This window comes from Stegodyphus dumicola, chromosome 10 (genome assembly GCF_044657685.1).
Source record: "Stegodyphus dumicola isolate Sdum_Otavi_A_Nest chromosome 10, ASM4465768v1".
In the NCBI taxonomy this organism is placed as follows: Eukaryota; Metazoa; Arthropoda; class Arachnida; order Araneae; family Eresidae; genus Stegodyphus; species Stegodyphus dumicola.
Window position 1 is genome coordinate 170,324,978 of NC_140777.1, and position 19,816 is coordinate 170,344,793.

General features: G+C 32.4%; 1 protein-coding gene across 4 annotated transcripts in view; it reads right to left on the reverse strand.

Moving 5' to 3' along the window:
- Window positions 1-1,639: 1,639 nt before the first annotated feature.
- The window catches only part of DppIII (dipeptidyl peptidase 3), a 53,531-nt gene continuing 35,354 nt past the window's right edge, over window positions 1,640-19,816 (reverse strand). For all 4 annotated transcript variants that reach the window (XM_035372217.2, XM_035372216.2, XM_035372218.2 and 1 more), the window contains 7 exons: window positions 13,081-13,184; window positions 12,352-12,507; window positions 12,148-12,272; window positions 11,787-11,907; window positions 11,136-11,315; window positions 5,873-6,035; window positions 1,640-1,845 (listed from right to left, as the gene is read on the reverse strand). In XM_035372217.2, coding sequence (XP_035228108.1) covers window positions 1,706-1,845; window positions 5,873-6,035; window positions 11,136-11,315; window positions 11,787-11,907; window positions 12,148-12,272; window positions 12,352-12,507; window positions 13,081-13,184 — 989 coding nt within the window. In that variant the 3' untranslated portion in view covers window positions 1,640-1,705. The remainder of the gene's footprint in view (window positions 1,846-5,872; window positions 6,036-11,135; window positions 11,316-11,786; window positions 11,908-12,147; window positions 12,273-12,351; window positions 12,508-13,080; window positions 13,185-19,816) is intronic.

Consider the following 19,816-nt stretch of genomic DNA (forward strand, 5'->3'; position numbering starts at 1 on the left):
TACTAGAAGAGAGAAAGAGACCTCTCTGGTTTTCTACAAAATATTTTAGTTATCATAAATAAATCTGTATTTGATTGTTTAGAAACATTTGCACATCATAATTATTAGTATTAATTATTCTAAATACTGAAATATTCTACATTTTCACAAACTATTATGATTTAATTTGTAGTGACCTACATCTGACCCCAAAATATATTACAGGTCTCAATAATGTTTTATCATCATGTTTGTGAATTTTAAATATAAAACACAGAGATGTGCTAGATACAAATAAAAGAATTTTACTTTATGCTAAGTTAATAATACAAACACTCTGTTCCAATATTCAGCTTCCCGAGCACAAAGAGAGGAATTGTAACCATTATAATAATGAAAAATACATATCAGAGACATACTTTCAGCCTGCTATATCATTATATTAAAGCAAATTGAATTTAACCCCCCCCCAGTGGCATGACCACCTTTATCCTATTATGAGATTTTTTTGTCATTTACATTAGAAAAGAAATTTGCTTTCTTACTTTGACCAATGTAACTATCATCTTAATTAATGGAAGTTTATGAAAAAAAGACTAAAATAAGAGCTGTTTAAATCTAGGTCTTCATGAGCAGAACCCAAAAACCATACTACTCAGAAGAAGATTAATATCCAACTCCAGTTAAAAATGGCCCACCAGTGGCCGAGCGGTAAAGACGCTGAACACTGGTAGTTCGGTCTGAGGTTCGAATCCCGCGAACGGGCTGGCTGCATGGGCGTTTTCGTGGTTTTTCCCATGTGTAACGTGTATACGAGCCAGTTTCCCTTAGAAAGTCCTCCACGAAGGCATCCCTCCCTTTAGGCAGATAGCCCTCGTGTGCTTTGCCATAACTGAATAATCCACTAATCCAGTTAAAAATGAGCTTCATGTTAATTATCTAAGTCTTCAAATTATTTTATTTGTATATAAATGCTACACTTCAACTAAGAGTCACAGTAGCTAAATAAGATGGAAGTGTTAAAAAAAAAAAAAAAAATTACAAATCTAGAATGCATATTTAGTCATCACTAGAAGTAATATTTAATGCACGAAGAACAGTTATACATTATTTTAATTTATATTTTTGTGAATGAATTTGGATCTTTGAGTATGCTGCTAGTTATTTTGATGGCAACTGTTTAGACCATCCTTTATCTAAGTAAGAAAAAATTCATTAATTTGAAAAAATTTGTTCATTTGCTTATTGATTTACAGACTGTAAATCAATGAGCAACCAATGCTCAATTCATTATCACATTGTTTTATAAATACATTAGAAATGTTTCCTATAATATATTAACATGAATACGGTGTTGGAAGAGTCGAATAAATTGATCTTTTATTCATAATTCCTTGGTTTATAAATTACAAATTTCATAAATTTAATTATTACTGAATATATAATAGATAGATCTAATAAACTTTAAAGAACTTTGGTAGATGGTAATGCCGATTTTGATACAGTTAAAAAAATATATTCTGATTTACAAATATTCTAAACAAATACGTATACTTTTATTAAAGAAGTCACCTAAATTCTCATATTTATAACTTTTTCTTTCAATGCATCTTGTGAGCATTTAAAGCAGCAGAGAATATTTTAACAAAGACAAATAAAATCCATTTTTGTAGAACAAATTTATTTCTGTATGAAAAATCATACAATAGTATTTTAACATTTCAAATTATGAAAAATAAGGCTTATCTTTTGCCCACAGTTCTTCCAAAATATTATCAATCTCTTCTGCATTTTCAAAACGATCTACAAAAGATTGTATTAAGCTTTCAGGTGACAAATCATAGCTTCTTAACTGGACTTTACCATCTGAAAAAAGGAGTACGAAAATAAAAAATGATGAAATTTCAATACAGATCAGTAACATGAAATACAAATATTTGTTTGAAAAATTCTACAGGAGATAAATGCTTCAGAATATAAGAAAAAATATACATTTAATCAGTAATTCTGACTTTAACAATGTATTTTTTACACGATTTTGAAATAAAAATATTAAATTTTATATAAGAAAATGTGAATAAAGAACAATAATTCTTATATAAAGGAAAAAAAGTTTGATAAAATTAACAGAAATTAAATTTTTGACACTGAAATAAAATTTCTAGATTTAATAATTCTAAAATTAAAAAAAAAAAAAGAATTTATCAGTTTACTATTAGAAAAATTCAGCTGCTTACATTTCTAGAACAACAGAAAGTGTACCACAGTAAATTTGTTTTATATGAAATGCATAGAAATGTCAAAGCTTTTTATTGATTACAGGTGCAGATCTTTCATAATTTAAAAAGTAACATGAATCAAGATCCTCACAAGATATTTATTACACATAAAGTCTATATATAAGCATTATTAAATATTTTCCAATATACTTATAGCATGAAAATAATATGACTATGCCATAGGACTCATGACTAAATACTGATATATAAATGTAGTAAGTACAGTCAAATACTGAAAATCCGCTGACCTGAAATCCGCGTTGCCTCTCAAAATATAAACATTCCGTTTATAGGTTCCGGAAACCACAACATTGAGTACAAAATATCGAAGAAACAATACTTACCGAATAATGGCGTCATAATTACCGAATAATAATGAGTCATAACGGAAACACCAAATTATTGACATCATGATAAAAGTTTTTTCTCCTCTCATCTGCACCGATGAAAGCAGACGATTCACTCAACTCTTCTTTCAAGTTCACGATTCACGTTGTATTTTCTGAGCTTTGTTATTTCATGAGATTATTTAGTGCTGCCTTTTTTTTTTTTATCCAGAGATTTTGTGGATAAATTAAGAATATTTTAAATTTCAGCCCTTTTTAATACAATTACAAATAAGAAACGCAGTCATGATTTTACTGCTTGCAACATTGAAAAACGTAAATACATTGCATTGACGGTAATGCAAAAAGTGCAAATTCTGCAAAAGATGGAGACTGCTACTCCTCGGTTTATAGCAGAATCGTATGGAATTGCGATACGATTGTGTTGATATACGGAAAAATAAAGAAAAGCCGTTGAAGTTTTACACCAACAGTGATTCTAACACCGGAATCCGAAACCGGAAATCTTTGCATGAGGCAAAATCGGCAGACCTTGATGCTATGTATATATAATACAATGAATAATATAATCAGTTTATATATGTAATAATAAGTTATTGCAATAATGTATATAATAATTTAATTAAATGTATCTAATACGCCTTATTTATTTTGCACTTTTAGTCTGAATATTAGGATTTTTCTTTTCTGTTCTGAAATCCGCAAAATCCTAAATTCCGCACAACCTCTGGCCCCAAGCTTTGCGGATTTCTGGAATTCTACTGTACTAAGTTTTGTTTGCAGGTATTGACAAAATGCCTTTTAAATATAAATTGCTTTAATTTGAGAAATAATTTTTAGTATTATGACCTGCAAATTAAGTATTTTTTAAAAATTTTAATGTAAGCGTGCTAGCTTTACATAAATGCAAACAATGTGTTGTTAATACTACTTGTGAGTGGCAATAATATTTAATTTCAGTTTATTGTTGTTCTAAAAAGAATATTCTTAAAATTTATCATTGTCTCTGGCTATAAGTTTAATAGAGAAAATCGGTGAATTTTTAGATTGCATTTAATACTTGTCGTCCACTCATAGGATTATGTATAGTAACCAATATTTATTAATCGAGATTTAAATGGTTTTATCAGGGAAATACATCATAAATGATTTTTTCAGTGAAATACATCAAGAAAGATGACTTCTAGCATATGAAATTTGCGAAGAAGTGTCACTATCAATGAGTCTAAAAAAGGCATAGATTTTGTTAGAGGAATTTTGAAGAATATTTTTGATGATAGAATCAAGAAACAAGATCAGCTTTAAATTAGAGAAAAATAAACAAAATCAGAATTTGTGTTCAAGAAAAGAAACAAGATCAAGAATTTGAGTTACATAAAATTGGCCTAAAAAATGAAGTGGAACTGGAGAGTATTTAAGCTCAAGCTCAAAACCAAGATATAATTTCTCAGAAAATTTTAAAAACTAGTTAAAAGAAAAAATTTACTTTGCCTAAATTACAGTTTAGACAGTTGAGCAACAAAGAATGGCTAACTTTCTTGAAGCCAATTTGACTTGGTACATCCACACTTGGTATCTTGGAATATGTATCTTGGTTTCATTCTTTCAGATTCCTTAATCTGAAAGAATGAAACCAAGATGCATATTTTATGAATGCAAGCATGCTAATGGTGATTTAATGCTCAAAAACTGATACTAGAAGAAAGGCAGAAATTAGTAAAGGATAAAAAATGCTGTTTTGCGTGCCTTGTTTCCCAGTCATTCAGTTACAAAGTGTCGCATATTTTTAAAACATCTCATTTGTAGTAAAAGCATGTTTCCTTGATGTGTAATCAAATGCAGGCTTGTAACAAACCTAGTCAGAAGGAGGAAAATGAAATTTTTCTGAAAAAAATGCTAACTTTTTTTTCTGGAATGGCTAATGCTATTGGATTTCAATTTACATTTTTAATCCAATACTAGTTCACAAAGGTCATACATTAAATGCATATAGCAACACAGATGAAGTATCCTATAACTTTTCAAGAGACAATTAAATACTCTTTGTTAGGTGATATTTCCACTAAAGAAGATAAGTCTAACTGTTACAAAATAAAGCAAGGAAATGGGAATTTAACTTTCAATTTTAAAGTCTTGTATCAAAATAATATTTTGTTTTAACTGATACTAACACCTCTTATGAACCTATTCAGATCCTCATTTGAGCAGATATTATGGATTAAGCTTTTGACAGATGGAAGAAAAATATTATTCCCAGGTTTAGTTGTATGAACTATGTTCCCAGGTTTATCGAAACCTATCTCGGATGGATATTAATGGCTAAAGTCCCATAAGCAGATGCTATAAGAGAAAATTCTGTAATGACTCAAACATCAGAACCAAGGATCCTGAGGAGAAAAAGTCATAACTGGAGATAGACCTAAAAACTAAAGAATAGTTCCTAGAAACAACAAAATTTAATTGAGATAACTATTATGAAGTTTGTTTGCCATGAGCTGACATTAGTTCTCCTTTGCCCAATAACTTGAGCCTTGTCTAGAAAGACTTGAAGTGCCGCCAGCTGCCAAAACTGTTGTCCAACATCGTGCATAACAGAAATTAAAAATGTTTTTCTGGAATGGCTTGAAGAAGAAGTCGTTGAATAGCTACCTCCAAATGATGGGATTTTGTATGGGAACTTACCTTACTGACCTGTCATAAAACAAACCAGCAGAACACATTCGAACAATATTTGATGCATTAGCAAAACTATCCAGGCAGCAGCAAGTTGACAGAAGCAATGCATAAAACAAAAATGCGAAAAGAAACTTCCAAGACGGAAGATTAGATTCCAAAATGGAAAGTTTCTGCCTTGCAACTTTCTCATTAGCTAATTCGACTGTTTGAGTTTTAATCAACAAATTGCTTACGTCATGGTATTAAGTAAAGCAGGGAAAGGTGAAATATCCAAATTTTAAGGGACTGTTGCAAATTAAAGTTATTATTTTGATTTACATATTTTTTATCTTACATATCCCCCCTTCAAAAGGTTTCTAGCCAAATTCTAAAATTTCAGTAAAATTTCCTACATTTGATTCCAAACAACTATACTTAAGCATAAATTCAAGTTCATGCATGTATCATTTTAACGTGTTTGCTGCCAACCACAAGTTATCTCGTAAGTTGAAGTAGGTCTTGTAGGTTGCTCGGCAGAGTACATGTTAAAAAGTTTGTAACATTTAAAGAACTTTATGGTACTCTTATAAGAATTTTAAAAAAAACACTTACCTTCTATATATGTATTTGCTTGAACAAACATTTTTCTTGGTTTCTTCCGTGCTAGAACAATTTCCCTGTATTCCAAGAATGGATATTTATCCTCTGATGTTACTGCTGAGTATTTATCATACATAGCTTTAGCTGACGTAAAATCTGCTGTTGCCTTATATAGCTACAAGAAAAATTTTACAATATGTAGAAAAAATACATGTTCAAAAACATAATAAATATATAACACAAGTTATTTTAAAAGTGGGTACACAATTACAAGAGAAGAATTATTTTTATCACCATGCAAACACAGAATATTACATAAAATTGCAACACAGATAGAATTAAATATGTTCTCATAATAGATAACCTATTGAACCAATCTTTCACAACATATCATGATACTTGTGTATTAGCTGGTACCTATAAGCTGTATAGTCTTTTGGTGCCTTTTGACAATGAAATATACCTTCAATGTCAGTAGATCAATGAAATGGGTTTTAATATTTTTAGCATGTATTAATTAGTAATCATACAGATTATTAGAACATTAAAAGAAGAAAAGAAAAACCTCATCTTTCTAAAAGAATTTGGCATAGTTTTTAGGGCTGCCAAATGCTTGCATGAATCAGACACGAGCAATATTTTTGGTGATGTATAGAAGTTGCTGGTGAATACACATGCATCCAGATCACTACCTCATACCTACTGTTAGTTATAGCAACATCAATTAAATTTCCTTTATTAACTTATTTAATAATTTCATCAAATTGAACAACATTAAGAACAAAATAATAGTTTAGTTATATTACAAGACTAGCATTTATTCAAAATACAATCAAAGTTTCTTTATAAAATGCATAATAGCATAACTTTCTTTTCATCAAAATACTGATAACTTGATTCAAGGGTCTATTAAATGGTGTAAGCTTATAATAAATTTATTTAAATTTACCTTTGATTTAGATACTCAGTTTCATTACCACTTAAAGTAACATATTAATAATGAAGGTTTAAAGTTGTTGATTTAAGACTTTCATGGTTAATTTGAATAACAAGGATATGAGGGGAAAATGTACTGATATTAAAAAATCAACATCAGCTATTGTACAGTCATCAGTATATATTGAGTGAGTAAAATATAAAAGATGTCCGCTTCTTTTTAACATGGACTAATCTGCCTGTCACACATAGCGATGTACCAGCCAGGAATGGCTTATCTTGAGAAGAAACAGTATCATTATAATCAACTACAGTCAAAAGTCGTTAATCCGGACTCGTCGGGACTTCGGCGATTCCGGATTATAGATCATCAGTTTAAATCTCGCAAGATGGCATGCAGAAATTCTAAAATTAAAAATATGAAACCGTAATTCATGAAATAAAGAACAATTATGATTTAAAGGGTATCAAAATTTACAAAAAAAAAAAAAAAAAAAAAAAAAAGCTTAATATTTATTTGTTTACTTTATTAAACATTTCTTTCAATGTAAGTTGTTTAAGTTGCTTCGTTTCATGTGATAATACTTTCTCTTTAATTCTTTAAACAGACATAATTTCTTGTTCATTTACAAAGTTCCACTGTTCAAGTCCCGTAATTGCTGTGCCGAGAATACCAATTAACTTGTCAATCGAAATTTTTTCTTTTTCACTAACCTCTCTGTCACCTTCTTCATGTCTTTATCCATTTTTTGCAGCAATTCCACTTTTTGTTTGATGGACATCGAAACATACTTTCGTTTTGTAGATCCTTTGGGAGCTCCAGCATCGGAAATTCTATTTGACATAATCGAAAGTTCAAGTTTACTTTTATAAAATTGCTCTTACAGTCTGAAAAATATAATAAGCCGGACCCAACTCGAAGATTAAGGAACAACGCAATCATCAACATTAACTGAAATAGATAATTAGATAATTTTAGCTTATACTGTCTGTTATACATAAAACGCGCACGCGAAAACGTATTCTGCGCTTGTGCCCACGCATATGTGCAGTCGTAAAGGTCTTACGCACATGTGTCAACGCGGCGCATGCGCAGAAAGTTTTTAACTTTGAGGTCCGGATTAACGACTTTTGACTGTAATGTAAAAGTGGGTAAGATAAAAGATTTTGGCAACTCTGAATGAATCACGAATATAGGTATAAAAGACTTGATTTCACATCTCTGAAATGGTTAATATTCTAGGCATTTCATATGCAACATTATCTTAGAGTGCAGCAGTTGAGTAAAGTTTACACAATAAAAACAACAATTTTGGCTAGAAAGTGTTGGTTATTAGAGAGATGAAAGGCAACTGACATGCACACCATCTACAGTTTGCACAGTTTTTTTATCATGCCCTCCTACTGCCAAAAATGAAAATTTCTGAGCACCTCTTCCCCAATAATAATAAGATTACCTATTTATAAGGGCAGTAAGAAGGGGGAAAAAAAAAACATAATTTGTAAAGGTTTTATTATAGAAATAGTCTGTTTTTACACACATCTGGTAAGAGAGGGAATAAAAAAATTAACGGAATGGATCAGCTTGCATATTTTTGACAAGCTTTTCAATTCTTGGTTGAAGAGAAGAAATTGTGCAACATAAATCACTGGCAAAACCAAGTTTGCTTCTATACTTCATTTTTATTGCTACAACTCCTGAAAACTCCCATTTACACAAATAAGTGCTTGAAAATGGTAAGTACAGTTGTCGTGCTTGTTCTGCTATGCTGGGATATGCTTTGAGATATTTTACCCAAAATAATTGCTAATCCATCTTTTCAAAGTCATATTTGGCTGCAGAATCATTTTTAATTTCCAAAGCTTGCTCTTGTAGTGTTTCTGGCTGCACATCTATGCCAATGTATAAATGCTATCACAAAGTTAATTTTTAAATTCATCAGTGAGGTACTGTAAATAATTTGATATTATATTCTTGGCATCAGTAGCCTTCTTAAAAATTTGAACTAATTTGGAAAAGGAGGAATAACTAACTGTAGGCTAAAATTTTATGTTCCCAGAGTTTCAACTTATTCGTACACACTGTGATGGCACCTCGATGAAAAGGCACCTCAAACCTCCACTTTATAATTTCAAGTTCAATAAGTTCAACGAATCAAAAATATCTGATAGACAACTTTAAAACTTGGTTTTCAGAATTCCACATACAATTCAGTTTGATTTTGAATTTCCCAAAACAGGACTGCCTCAGGTTATTGCATAACAAATCTTATTATTTGAAGGTACAACAGTCAGTTCTGAAATACATCTATATTAGTTTATTTATTGCAAGAATATCAAACGAAGTTCGATATGAGGTCTTCCTGTAATATTTCAACCCCACTAATTGAAATTTATTTCCTACTATATTTGACACTACATGTTTAGGAAAACACTGATAATGCTGGCAACAATTTTGGAATGCAGATGATCAGATTTGGCTGGTAGTGATGATAATATACAGACACCTGATATTTTGAAAATAAAAATATTAGTAAGTGATTTTCAAACTAAAATGCATACATGCTTATTCTGTATCATTAAAAGCCATTATTTTGAAATGTAATGTATATAAGCATATTAAAAACTTGATATGCTTAAATCTGAAAAACTAGCTTTTGTATATGGGGCTTATTATGATCATTTATCTTTGCCTTGTTTTATCGTCGTACTGCCTTAGCATGATATAACTATTTAAATAACCACTTGATATACGTAGGTTGGGGCAAAAGTCATGGCAATTATTTTTTTCCTTGAAGATACCAGCCTGGTTGGAAAATGTGACATATACAGACGAAAGGACAAGGTCTTAACTACATGTGTGGACAATGAATAGCACTGAAATATCGTAACACACGAATTTATTATGGTAGTATACAGGGCAATATGGCCTTCACTGTGCAAAAGAATGATAACACAATACACATAAAGTTGACATGACAAACCTGGGCCTAAAAATCCTCAATGTAGTCCCCTGCTACTGTCACCACACGCTGCCAACGGGAAGGCACTGAATACCATCTGCCTCAGCATTTGCCGCACGTGTTGCAAACCGCCTACCATGTATTGGTTCCTTAATCTTGGGAATAAGATCAAAGTCACAGGGCGAAAGGACAGGAGAGTACGGTGAGTGCTCCAATTCTTCTTATACCCAACGTCGGAGTAGCTGCCGTACACACTCTGCTTTATGTGGTCTTGCACTGTTGTGCAGAATTATTGCACTGTCCACAGGAACGTTGTACCTGTCGCACCAGGAAGTCCCTGTAGTACTGTGCGGTCACTGTTCTGCCATGAGGACAAAGTGGCAAACAATGACACCCCTGACGTCATACGTGACGATCACCATCAAGTTGACTGAGGAAGGATTCTGACGGACCTTCTACTTCCTTGGTGATCCAGGATGTCGCCACTCCATGGACTGACGTTTCAGTTCTGCATTGTATGCCCTGGCCTAAAATTCATCGATGGCGATTATTCGTGACAAGAATTGATCGTCATCCTGTTGCCAGCGTGCAAAGTGGTCGGAGCATATTGCACAATGCACCCACCTTTGAACTTCCGTCAGTGCATGTGGTACCCGTCGCAAAGCAATTTTGCGCAGCTGTAGCTCATTACGCAATATCCTGTGGACGGTGCATTTCTCGATGCCACTTTCCTTCTCTAACATCCATTGTCTATCTTCATCCATGAGGTGCTCGATGACGGCAAATGCCAAGTCGGTCCGCACACTCACCGGTCGTCCCGAACGTTGCTCATCACTGGTTGACACACGTCCTTGCTGAAACTTTCCTACCCACCGTGCTACTGTACGATATGATGGGGCATTATTTCCAAGGGCTTTTACTAATTCACTGTGACATTCCATCGCATTTCTCCCTCAGAGAACGTCTATTTTGATATAAGCGCGATGCTCAACACGGGTTACTTCCATCTCACACGACACTCACCAACTGACTGATTTCAGAGTGCTTGCTACGACAGAGCCAGCTATCAAAGAGCCATCTGTTGTTCTGCATACACACTATGCCTGCAAAACTTCCACACGACACATATACGTTTTGTGATCCATTCACATATCTACAAGAAAAAAATAGTTCCCATGACTTTTGCCCCAACCCTCGTAGTAATACTTGCTCAGCTTCTTATGTCTTCTAAATTATTCTGTTTTTCTTTGAAATGTTTTTTTCCCCTCATTTTTTAAATATTATAAGAGGTTTTCATTAAAATTATATTATAAAAACAAACACATTAAATTAAATACACGCAAATAAATTTTCAGTTATATTTACAAAAAACCTACTTGCAATCGTTGTAGAAATTTTCCAATGCACGGTTTACCAACACTTAAAATTTTACTACGATCTACTGTGAGCAACAGATCAGGATTTCCATCCTCCCCTTTAATCTTTTCTACTTTTACAAAACCTCCTCCACCTTCTAGAAGAACTTGTAGTATTACATAGCGGGCTTGCGAATGTGCCTAAAAAAATTTAAACATTTCTAATTAATCTCAGATGATTAAATTCAGATATTACTTGAATAAATTTCATTTCATGTAATACAATTCAAATCTTTTCAAGATGTTATGAAACAGATTAATGATTTTAACAGATTAACAATAATTAAGATTAATGACAGTTATTTTGATTAACTCTCACTCAGTTTATTTAAACTCCACTGCTCATGCACTGGAGTTTAAATATTTAATGCTATATGGGAAAGTAATTTCCATTCACATCTTATACTTACATCTCAAATGTAATTTATTAAGAAAAACTAACTATCTGACTGCAAGTTTTATTTTTTCTTGGTCTACACCATCCACTAACTAAAATTAATGACTAGCATAACAGCTCATTATAAATGTTACTTTTAGATTATGATTTGACAATCACATTTTGTTTGGCTTAAAAAAGTTTTGCTTTTATAATAAAATGAAAATTATGCTTACCTGTAACCAAGATTCAGTTTTGGGTTCATACATTTGAAGACTAAGTAGACCTTTAAGGCACATGTCCAACCAGTTGACATATAAGACATCATCTGCTTCATTTCCTTCATGACCAAATACTCTGCAATTCAATAAAATATTATACTGAAGCTTTAAAACGTAATTTTATAACACAGTATAGCTATAAACAATTTTATTTTAACATAATTTATTTAAATGCTGAAAAGTACATTAAAATGGATTATCTATTTAAGAATACTTTAAAGACAATTCAAAAACAACATAATCACTTTTCAAAAGTAAAATACACATTATAAAAATATGTGATCAGTAGGATAGACAGGCTGAATAAAATCTATACCTTAGTATTTCTGGTACTGTAGACAAGTACAAAGCAACACATTCAGCTCTGCATTCTTCATATGAAGAGCCAAGAGAAGAAAACACAGAATCATAGGTCTCACCTTCTTCATACCAACTTTCAATCTATTAAAAAAAAAAAGTTTTTAAAAATAAATAATTAAAATTTCTAAAAAATATGCAGTTAAAAAAATTAATAAAATACCGGAGTGTTTGTTTCCAAATGCAAAGCTTCCTTTATGTCAAAATTAAATGTACCATCTTTTCCTTTTTTGAATAAGATTCCACTGCCATGCCCCAGAAGTTCATGTAAGCCGACACAAACTTCAAATGCTTTCACCATATATTTGTCTTCATATTCCTAGAACAGTAAAGGGAAAGTGTTATATAATGTCTGAAAAATTCAGTGTACCTGAAAACAATAAAAGGTAAATATATAAAAAAAATTTTAATGCTGGCAGGACTAACTAACTTAAAATTTGAAATCTGAATGTCTGTTTTATTTGCCATTACTTATATTAAAATTAAGTATGAAGTTGTTACTCTCCAAAGTTGCTTTTTAGAGATTTCTTTAGTTTAGAGTAAAGTACAAATCATATATATAACTATATATCAGCAGTTTTTGGGAAAGGAATGCTTTAATATATTCCAAATCCCAACTGCTTGTGCATATTAGATGGTGAAATCTTTGTACGCAACTGCATATGTAGTAACAAAAATGGTTAATACTTTTACAAAAGGGTTCACCATTTCATAGGATACGTCAATTTGAGTTTATGGGGTAGGGATCTTTTTTATGTGCATGAATAGTATATTATTAATTAGAATGCTTAGATTAAAGTCCTGAAAACACTTTTTTATATTTTATAATGAGTTTCATAATTAAACTTGGAGATCAAAATAATTTTTTTAATTAAACCAATCCAAATCTTACTTGATCTGCTTTGTTGAGGAAATTATATGGATGTTTCTGCTGGGTATGTATTACATTTCCAAGGGAAACATTTTTGAATCCTTCACATTGTCTGATTTCATCATCTGAAATATGAAACAGAAAGTGAAGAGAAGTAAATTAAGTAATAAAATAAATGATTTGAATCTTAACATATATTAAAGTTTTGCACAATATCAGTTTTCATTATACCTAAACAAATAAGAATAAGCATCCCACAGTACAGAAAAAAAAAAAAAAAAAAAGAAGGAAAATAAATCTCAAATACAAGAGACATTATACACTGGTGTGTAAAACTTAAGCAACAATGTAAATTTTAATCAGACAGCCATGAAATTACAGAGGAGGAGTTCTTGTGATCAGTACAATGAACACAGAGTTCAGTAGAAAGATCAGGCGTGTGGCAAAAATCAGAAACAAAACGTCACAGACGACGTGAGCGCACGCAAAACGTGTGCAGTGAGCGCGCTTAACACTGCAATAAGAGGGAGGACGGAGACGCAATTAACGACATTCGCTGCAAGTGCGAGTTCTTTTGTGAAATATGGCTAGAAGAAATCACTTGGATGACTACATACATGGAAGAATGATCGGAAAGGTGTAGGGTAGTGTAACCTGTGTAGCTGAAGTGTTCGGAATAAACAAAAGTGTCGTTTTACGCGCTTGGAAGGCTTTCCAAGCCATAGCTGCAGGTGTTAGAAAGGTTGGTGGTAGCCGTCCAAGGAAAAAACTGCAGTGGATGACCGATATATCATCTTGCAGGGAAAAAGAACCTGAAACCAGTCAGTAAGCGCTGTAACTCAGCAACTGTTTACAGCAATGGGAGATAAGTGTCGCGGTTTACTGTTTCCAGATGCCTTCACAAAAGTAGCCTATTCCCCGCTGTCCTGAATGCTACATCCCTTTGAAAGTTGGTCACTGGTGCCACAGTTTAGAGTGGAGCAAGGAACTTAAAAACTGGATATCTCATCAATGGCATCGTGTCCTCTTTATGGATGAGAGTCATTTTAGTGCCACAAGCGATTCTCAATGCCAGTTGATTTGGAAGGAGGTCGGGACACAGTTTCATCCCAGTAACATGGCGAAAGAGACCGCTAAGTGGTCCTGGAGTTCTCGTCTGGGAAGGCATTAAGGCGAACGGGCGGACAGAGCTCCATTTTTTTGACAGAGGTTATGTAATCAGAGATTGCTATTGTCAGGAGGTGATCCTTCTCCATGTGCAGGTAACTTCATTTTTATGGATGACAAAGCACGGCCACACCGGACTTCTGCTGTTCAGAAGTAACTGGAAAGTGAAGATATCAATCGAATGGATTGGCCAGCATACTCCCCTATGATTTAAATCCCATAGAACATGTGTGGTATGCTTTGCAGAGACGCCTTAAGGCATGATTACATCCTCCGGAGACCACCCAACAACTGAAACAGATGCTGATTGAGGAATGGATTCTTACCTCAAGATCTGTTAGACAATCTGGTGCTGAGTATAGAGAGACGTTACGAAGCAACCAGTGCAGTAAGGGGAAAGCATATCCCATACTAAGGAACGTCTGCTTGTTGTTCTTCCTCTTGTATAGACAACCATGTGTAATGATACTATGAGTTCAATAAAGCCTTTTTTTTGTTTGATACCATACTGTAAACATTATATTCATTTTTGCGCAACTATGCTTTCGTCATCGTTTAAATACAAAATGCTGTCTCTCATTCTGAATTTCATGTCTCTCAGATGGATTCTCGTGGAGTTATGGCAAAAGGAACATCTGTTGCTTAAGTTTCGCACACTAGTGTAATGTTTACTCATGACCCTGATTTGGGGGGGGGGATACAAGAGCTTTACTTAGACACATAAAAGCAATCTACCTGAGAATGAGAGTGTATTTACAGATCATTTCTAATGGAAACTGGTTTATATCTATATCACAAATGAGGAGAACCATAAAACTTCCACTCAGTCGGCACATTAGTCACCATGAACTGAACCTGGAATAAGCTATCAGCATTTCTAGAATTCAGCCACTTGACAACTGGCAAACTTGGTGTAGTAGGAAAAACCATTCATACCATAGCAAATATTTTTTTCATATGTCAAACAGCAACATTCAAATCTTTCAAAGATGTTCAATTCAAGACACATTTCAACAATTTAAGAAAGCTCATCAACTTTGAGGAGGGCACTAAAAAGTATTGATTATTACATAGCTTACATTAATGTTTATTGACAATAGATGCAATATGACAGTAACAAATTCAGATGAGTGACAATGCTTGCTTATGAACCAATCCATAAAAACCTACAGCAAAGAACTACTCATTCAAGTAGCAATGAACCTAGAAAATATAACATTCTGATGATAATGAAGTTGCAATTAAAAAATCTTACAGAGATAATAATGTCTTGAGAATTTTAGGGAAAAAAGCTTTAAAAAAATAAACATTCTAATGCATATGGGATAAAATCAGTAACAAAAGAAAGTTTTCAACATTTTAAAACTTATAAATCTTCCTTTTAAACACCAGTAATTTATCTCAGAACCTTTCACAGACAATAATATAATAATATCCTTGCCTGCAAGCACAAAGCAGATATTTTTTATAATACTAACCACTTTATTTTATCCTCATTCTCAATAACTTCTCTTACACAGTTAAAAATTAAAGAATTATTAAACGCAAACTATTTCTACAGAGCAAAAGAACACATATAAACAAAAAATTTAAAAGATTAACACATTACACTCTCTACAAGTTGAAGCTAAAATATTGTTGCTAATGTCAAACATAAAATTTTAAAAGCAGAAAATTTAACCATCTCCATCTCAAAAATATTATTATTCAGTAATCTCTTCTAGTAGAAATGCACCTTCACAAAATCTTACATATTATTAAAGTGTCAATTAAGTCATATGGAACAAAATCCCACTCATCTAAAAGAACAAGTCTGAGTTCCAGAAGGCTTCCTCCATGGAGGGAGCTGGCATACAACTAACTAACCTAGGACATCCTAGCTATGCTTAGGAGGACTGGTGTCAAGTCTGGGGGCTAATCCATTCGAACAATAAATATAATTTCTCTCCAATGGCTGTGTGATGAAAAATTACATGTTCTAGTCATTCTTCAGATGAAAGTTCACCCGAAATTAACAATTAAATGGATCACGGGCTCATCTATGAACACAACACAGCTGTAGTCACTTTAGCTGTATTGAAAATGAAGATACCATATTAAACACTCTTCTATAGCAGATTCAAAAAGTAAGATGCAAAATAATGATCCTCTTGCATAAAGACTGTGCCTTTTCTAAGGAGATGATTTATTTATTTGAATGCTAGTAACTCCTTAGATATCCAAACCTATAATTTGGGAGTTCAATAATAATTTCTTTGTACTAGCAATGGCAAGTAATAGTCTTCATATATTGCAGAAAAAAAAAAAAAAAAAAAAAAAAAAAAAAAAAAAAAAAAAAAAAGAAGAAGAAGAAGAAGAAGAACTAAGTGTTTGCATAATCAAAAATTGTTTCCAGATTAAGATCAGACTTTGGAGAATATTCAGCTCTCTGGTGTTACCTTACTGCATTTGATCTGTCTCAAATCGATCAGTCAGTCGCAACTTTCAGCCTTCAGGTAAATAAAGTCCAAGACATAACTAACATCAGCTGATCACTTTCACACTTACTATATTTAATCAAATGTGCATGTTGTCAAACATATTTCCTTTTATGATTTGCTTCTATTTCTCTAGTTTATGTATTTTATATGCCAATACCAGCATAATAATAGGATTTTCAGTTGTAAATGAAATAATTATGTTCAGCGGAATTTTAATGTCTTTGTATAATTAGCACACTTTTTTAAAATTACCTTTTACTTCTGAACACAACAATGTAGTTTCCCTTTCTTATAAGCAACAGCTAATAAGTGTGCATGTCTTCTAATGCCCCCCTTTTTTTTTAAATCTTGGCAAACATAATAAATTTTAATTAATGTAATGAGTGACTCTTTCTTATTTTATTTTTCTGTATGATGTTTAATGCTCTGTATAAGACCTACATTTCTTATAGTATAACATGACAATTCCTTTTCATTGGCATTTTAAATGTCTCAGAAAAAGATTTAAATGAGCTTCATTTTTTCTTAAATTATTTAAGAATTTTTAAAGTTAGCATTTATGATTCCATCATTATCTGCTACTAATCACAACCCTTTTTTAAATTTCATAATTAATCTGTATCTCAAGTACAGAAATGCAGGTCAAAATGCTTTATATTATGTATGTCAACGTACTTTAGAACTTATTGTCTATATTATTTAATGCAAAAATATTCAAGTATTAAGCAGGAAATCATTCCTAGACAAATGATACAAAGTCAAAATAAAATATTTCTAGAGACAAAATCTTTATATATATAAGCAGCTAAAGTGTGTGTCGCTGATAGTTTATTGTTGCCACTCCGAAAAATGAGCGTGGAAATAAACGTTTCGGCAGTTTTTAATTAATATCTCGGCCGATTAAAGTTGTACGAAGATGAGAACGATATCGATGGGATCGGAGAATTTTTTGGAATCCGAGGATACGCGTCTTGAATTTTAACTCGGCGTCGTTCCGTAGATATTCAAGAAAAAAGAATTTGGCATGTAGCCAAATCCAAGAAAGAAAGTGGAAAATGTAGGGAAAAATTAGTTTTTAATTAATATCTCGGCTAATTAAAGTCCCAAGAAGATGCGAATGGTCAAAATGGCGTGCCACGGACCTGCGGAATCCAACGGTGTGCTTCGTTAAGCTCGGGAGCCAGCCATTTCAGAGAAGATAATGTTACTTCACCCCATATATATATATGCGGCTTAAGTGTCTGTTTGTCGCCTATAGTTTATTGGTTGCTTGCGTAACTGTACTAGCCAATGGAGGTGAAGTTGCCATGGCACAGGGTTGCCGTTTCAATTGAGATGTAGACAATTTCCTGTAAAACTTGCCTTTGCTATGACTATCAATATGTCTCAGGGCCAAGTGCTTAAGCGTGTTGGCATCTTTTTACCTGAGCCTGCATTTGGACACAGTCAACTTTATGTTGCCTGTTTAAGAGTTCGTGAAAGAACGCATGTAAAATTAAAAATAATTGATGGTCCTCAGCAAGGCGAGCTTAAAAAGGATGGAAAGATCTACGCAAGAAATGTTGTGTACAAAGAGATCTTTGACATGTGAATTAACATTTCATTATTTTAAATTACCTTTATTGATTGAGCTGGCGATGGTTCTTAAAAAATGTATCGCCAGTGGTTTCCTTCATTATAATCTACTTTAAGCAATTAAGCAAGTAGCAGGGAAAAGCCTGTGGAGCAGTAAGCAAAGGGGCGTCCTCGCCGCCTGCCCTGGGTAATTCAGTTTAAATTAACAAACACCTTTCCACAAATCATTTTAATTACAATTTATAATATCTAGAACACCGGTCGTTTCGTATGACCGCCGGGCTTTCTAGTGGTAAAATAAGTAGGGTTGCACTGGATACTTAATTTTTAATAAAAAATAAAGACCATTTTCATGAGTAGATGAAAATTTTGATATGAACAGAACTGAAATTTATGACAACTGTGGGTGATTTAAAGTTTAATATTCACAGTCATAACATAATAATGAAACGACCTTTTTATGATGAGCGATTCATTGACAACTAGAAAAATATCCTATACTACAGCATACACTGACACAGACCTCATCTTTCCCTAAGGTTCCTTTCCTGGTTGCTGCTGCTCATCCATATCGATGGCTTCCAATAGGTTCATACTAGTTTTAATAACATTTAAACTTTCACAAAAATTTGTAAAACATTACAGCTCCCCCCCCCCACACACACAAAGATATGATCAGCTTCTTGAGTTTCTTCAAAACAATTTTGCATTTCAAATAACCAAAGATCCTTAAATGTTGAGTTTCAGTTCCTTATTCTCATAAAATTCTTTCAGCATACTTAAATTGCACTATAATTAGATTTTTACTGTTTGGTACAGCTGACGTAAACCAATGCATAGTAAGTGGTGGAAATATTGTACAGATTTTTAAACATTTCACAACTTAATACCTGTACCATTACCAAATAACTTTTTTTTTTTTTTTTTTTTTTTTTTAAATGACAATTATGGTCTACTGATAATACTAAAACTTTCCACAATTTTCCCACTCCAGGAATATAGTGTTTATATTCTAAAATTATGAATTCATAAATTGTAGTTTATTATGTATAGTTTACTTACACAGTTTTATTTTAAATCATTTAAAGAACAACTGAAATATACATAATCTTTTCTAACTCAGAATTAAAAAATAATATATAAGAAATCAGATTTTTAAAGTTATATGTATTTTTTTAAAACTTATTTATGAATGTGTTTGTTGTTTTACTAACACATTCAGAATGATTCTGAATCTTCATATGGATATTGAAAATATTAAGGATATTGTAAATATTAAAATTAGAGAAAATTGCTCATGTGAGTAATTAAAATTGAGAAGAGACTCATGTTTGCTATTTTAGTTTATTAAAGATTAGATTAGAAGGAATTTATTAAAGTAAGGAAAAATTAATCAAGGAATGTCTCCACAGAGAAATTTCTCTTGGTAATTAGTTACATTGCACATGGGATGATCTAAAAAAAAACCTATGCATACTTTTATTTAGCCACAGAGAATTAATCTGCAATGAATTACCCATATTTTACAGATATAG